This window comes from Labrus bergylta, chromosome 17 (assembly GCF_963930695.1).
Source record: "Labrus bergylta chromosome 17, fLabBer1.1, whole genome shotgun sequence".
Classification (NCBI taxonomy): Eukaryota; Metazoa; Chordata; class Actinopteri; order Labriformes; family Labridae; genus Labrus; species Labrus bergylta.
Genome location: NC_089211.1, coordinates 27,479,462 through 27,484,461, shown reverse-complemented (window position 1 = coordinate 27,484,461; position 5,000 = coordinate 27,479,462). Strand labels below are relative to the sequence as shown.

The 5,000-nt window shown below is 48.4% G+C and overlaps 1 protein-coding gene across 1 annotated transcript in view; it reads right to left on the bottom strand.

Moving 5' to 3' along the window:
* The window catches only part of tln1 (talin 1), a 48,612-nt gene that overhangs the window by 38,674 nt on the left and 4,938 nt on the right, over positions 1-5,000 (bottom strand). Inside the window, 5 exon segments of the mRNA XM_065965298.1 lie at positions 684-812; positions 3,083-3,249; positions 3,348-3,642; positions 3,719-3,886; positions 4,875-4,973. Of these exon segments, the coding sequence (XP_065821370.1) occupies positions 684-812; positions 3,083-3,249; positions 3,348-3,642; positions 3,719-3,886; positions 4,875-4,973 (858 nt within the window).

The following is a 5,000-nucleotide window of genomic DNA, read 5'->3' as shown; positions in this document are numbered from 1 at the left end:
CATACACACACACAGGATTATTAGAAAGTTTACAGCAGGTATGACCAGTTCATAGTTTATAATAAGCAGAGCTGTTAGTCTCACAATGATACAAACAATCCCCCCCGTGTCCACTAGATGGAGCTGTTTGTTAGTACTGGAGTATGATACAAACAATCCCCCCCGTGTCCACCAGATGGAGCTGTTTGTTAGTACTGGAGTATGATACAAACAATCCCCCCCGTGTCCACTAGATGGAGCTGTTTGTTAGTACTGGAGTATGATACAAACAATCCCCCCCGTGTCCACCAGATGGAGCTGTTTGTTAGTACTGGAGTATGATACAAACAATCCCCCCCGTGTCCACCAGATGGAGCTGTTTGTTAGTACTGGAGTATGATACAAACAATCCCCCCCGTGTCCACCAGATGGAGCTGTTTGTTAGTACTGGAGTATGATACAAACAATCCCCCCCGTGTCCACTAGATGGAGCTGTTTGTTAGTACTGGAGTATGATACAAACAATCCCCCCCGTGTCCACCAGATGGAGCTGTTTGTTAGTACTGGAGTATGATACAAACAATCCCCCCCGTGTCCACCAGATGGAGCTGTTTGGGGTGGTCATGGTCTACCTGATGAGGCCTTCAATGACACTTACTGAACAAGACTCATGTTTGTGTTTTTTAAGCTCCGCCCCCTCTTACCTCCAGCTTGTTCACAAGTCGTTTTTTGATGGCGTTCTGGGCGGCGGCGTTGGTGGCCATACGGAGACCTTCAGCTGCTTCTCTCAGCTTCTGCTGCTGCTCCTCACTATCAGGGTTCGCTGCAGCTCCCTGAAAGAAGCAGAGTGAGAGGCGGGGCCTGTGAGTTTCAGCCCACAGACTGGTTGATAATTATTTGTTATCACTATTGACTTTAAGTGTTTGTGAAACTCTGCCTAACCCTGATGACCAACTCGTTCATCTGTTTTTAAACAGAAATGTAAAATCAGCAGGTTATAATGTTACTGCAGCCCCCCTACTCTACTTCTAATTCTAATTATCCCTTGAAAATAAATGATGATCATAAGATCCTAGAAAACATCACAAAAGATTGTTTCAGGGGTTTTGTCTAAAATTTGATCAAACATTTAGTCACCGCGGCCTCTTCTTTGGACCGTTTTAAACGAAACTTAAGACATCAGGTATCCAGTGAATGTCGGTAAAGACTTGTTGAGTTATGGATGTTAATGGAATCTTCTAATTTTGAAAAACACTGAGTGATGCTATAAAGTAAAGATGCTAACGCTTACCCTGAAAGTAAAGATACTAACGCTAATGCTAATCCACAAAGTAAAGATGCTAATGCTAATGCTAACCCATAAAGTAAAGATGCTAATGCTAACCCATAAAGTAAAGATGCTAATGCTAACCCATAAAGTAAAGATGCTAATGCTAACCCATAAAGTAAAGATGCTAACGCTAACCCATAAAGTAAAGATGCGTAAAGAAGAGTTAGCTCGCTGCTGCTCTAAAACAGTTAAATATAAAAGCCTTCAGACAGACGATGACTGAGCAGACAGGTGACAGGTGACAGGAGACAGGAGACACGTGTCACCTGTCTCCTGTCACGCGTCACAGCTTTTATATTTAACTGTTTTAGATGGTGACATGTGACAGGTGACATGTGAAATGTGACAGGTGACAGGTGACAGGTGACACATGACAGGAGACAGGTGACAGGTGACATGTGAAATGTGACAGGTGACACGTGACAGGTGACAGGTGACATGTGAAATGTGAAATGTGAAATGTGACAGGTGACACGTGACAGGAGACAGGTGACAGGTGACAGGTGACATGTGAAATGTGAAATGTGACACGTGACAGGAGACAGGTGACAGGAGACAGGTGACAGGTGACAGGTGACATGTGAAATGTGACAGGTGACAGGTGACAGGTGACACATGACAGGAGACAGGAGACAGGTGACAGGTGACAGGTGACAGGTGACAGGTGACAGGTGACATGTGAAATGTGACAGGAGACAGGTGACAGGAGACAGGTGACATGTGAAATGTGAAATGTGACAGGTGACAGGAGACAGGTGACAGGTAACAGGTGACAGGTGACATGTGAAATGTGAAATGTGACACGTGACAGGAGACAGGTGACAGGTGACAGGAGACAGGAGACAGGAGACAGGAGACAGGTGACAGGTGACATGTGAAATGTGACAGGTGACAGGAGACAGGAGACAGGTGACAAGTGACAGGTGACAGGAGACAGGTGACAGGTGACAGGTGACATGTGAAATGTGAAATGTGACAGGTGACACGTGACAGGAGACAGGTGACACGTGACAGGAGACAGGTGACAGGTGACAGGAGACAGGTGACAGGTGACAGGAGACAGGAGACAGGTGACAGGTGACAGGTGACAGGTGAAATGTGAAATGTGACAGGTGACACGTGACACGTGACACGTGACAGGAGACATGTGACAGGTGACAGGAGACAGGTGACAGGTGACAGGTGAAATGTGACAGGTGACAGGTGACACGTGACAGGAGACAGGTGACAGGTGACAGCAGACAGGTGACGGGTGACATGTGACAACAGACAGGTGACAGCAGACAGCAGACAGCAGACAGGTGACATGTGACAGCAGACATGTGACAACAGACAGCAGACAGGTGACAGGTGACAGGTGACAGGTGACAGCAGACAGCAGACAGCAGACAGCAGACAGGTGACATGTGACAACAGACAGGTGACAGCAGACAGCAGACAGGTGACAGGTGACATGTGACAACAGACAGGTGACAGCAGACAGCAGACAGCAGACAGCAGACAGCAGACAGCAGACAGCAGACAGGTGACAGGTGACAGGTGACAGGTGACAGGTGACAGGTGACAGGTGACAACAGACAGGTGACAGCAGACAGCAGACAGCAGACAGCAGACAGCAGACAGCAGACAGGTGACAGGTGACAGGTGACAGGTGACAGGTGACAGGTGACAGGTGACAGGTGACAACAGACAGGTGACAGCAGACAGCAGACAGCAGACAGGTGACAGGTGACATGTGACAACAGACAGATGACGGGTGACAGGTAAACACACCTTTGCTGCCTCCACCATCTTGGCCGTTGCGTCGGCGAGCAGTTTGGCAGCTGACAGCAGCTTCCTGGAGTTCTCCAGGTCAGACTCTCCTTCGGCGTCCATCTTGATGGCGTTGACCAGATCAGAAGTGGCCTGGGCGAGGATACGAGCCTGACGCACCATTTCACCTGCAGGGGGCAGCAAAACATGAAATGAAGCCAGAGTACCCATCTGACCTCAGGTGAGTCACCTGGAGGAGGAGCCTAAACATAAAGTCTCCGCCTACCTGCGTCTCCCATGGAGCTGAAGATATTCTCGGTGACGTCTAAGATTCGGTCTGTGGCTTCTCCATGTCGTCCAATCGGATGTCCGCCACTGGCGTACTGTTTAATGTGCTGCAGCAGCTCGTTCAGCGCATGAGTCACACCTGTGGCGGCCACGCCCACCTGCTTCAGGAGCCCCTCATCATTGGTTGCTCCCTGGGACGCCTCCACACAGCCTTCCACTGATTTAGCCACAAGCTTCCCCGCTTCAATGAGCTGCTCCTGACACACCGGCGAGCTGATGGTGGGAGCGACCACCTGAAGGACACACAATGCATTCACTGACAGCAGGAAACCAGAGACACAGGTGTGAATGTCTCTCAGGTAAACTCACCCGAGTGCAGGCAACCAGCTGAGACGTGGACAGAGCACACTGAGTGGCTGCAGCGATGACTCTGTTCTGCTGGGCGGAGTCTTCGCTCTTCTGAGCCACGTTCTTCGCCTTCAGCACCAGCGCCGCTGCCGCGTTAGCCACTGCTTTAGCTAGCTGCATTAGCATGTCCTGCAATAAAAAACTGTAGTTAGCATCAGTTAGCACTGAACACTGAATTACAAAGATTCATGAAATGACCTGAAGATCATTAAACCTGCATTCTCTCTAATGTCCAGCAGGGGGCGCCTGGTTGCATAGAATCTAAATGTTCATTTATTCCCTCAGTATCATTTTCTAAAAGAGTTTATGGTCTCTGTAGTTTCTTCTTATGGTCTCTGTAGTTTCTTCTTATGGTCTCTGTAGTTTCTTCTTATGGTCTCTGTAGTTTCTTCTTATGGTCTCTGTAGTTTCAAGTCTTCCTCATCACAGCACGATGTTCATTCAGTAAATAATGGTCCAGAAAGAGGGGGAGGAGCTACTGACAGGTCGCTATCATGGCAACCTGAAATGACTTGTTCAAAGTTTGGTCGGACTAAAAGAAGCTCTGAGGAGATGCTGTTCATGTTTAAGGTGACAACGTTTGTCAAAGGAACTGACCATATATGGACAAGAGGGCGGAGCTGAACCTGGTGATCAGATAAACTGACACCTGAAGAAATGATTCAACGGGATGTCTGAGCTGTCACCTGATCTCTGATCACCTGTTTGGATATTAGGTCACCTTTGATTGACAGATGTATTGGTGGACTCTGATTGGTCAGAACTTTGATTGACAGATGTATTGGTGATTGGTGGACTCTGATTGGTCAGAACTTTGATTGACAGATGTATTGGTGATTGGTGGACTCTGATTGGTCAGAACTTTGATTGACAGATGTATTGGTGATTGGTGGACTCTGATTGGTCAGAACTTTGATTGACAGATGTATTGGTGATTGGTGGACTCTGATTGTCTGTCTTGAGGACAGGTGTGTTACCGTCATGTGAGAGTTGGAGCTGACTCCCCACCTGTTCCCTCTGACTGATTCTCCACCTACAAACTTACACATGTACACACACACACACTTTAGAACACACACACACACACGTTAGCTTCGTCTCAGAGCGGCGCTCTCACCTGGAACTGAGGGTCAGTGTCGGTCTCTCCGATGTGAGACAGCAGCTCTCCGCTCGCCTGACCCACGTTTCCTGCGGCCTGCAGCAGAATCTGACGAGGCTGCACAAACACAACGAGACACAGGTG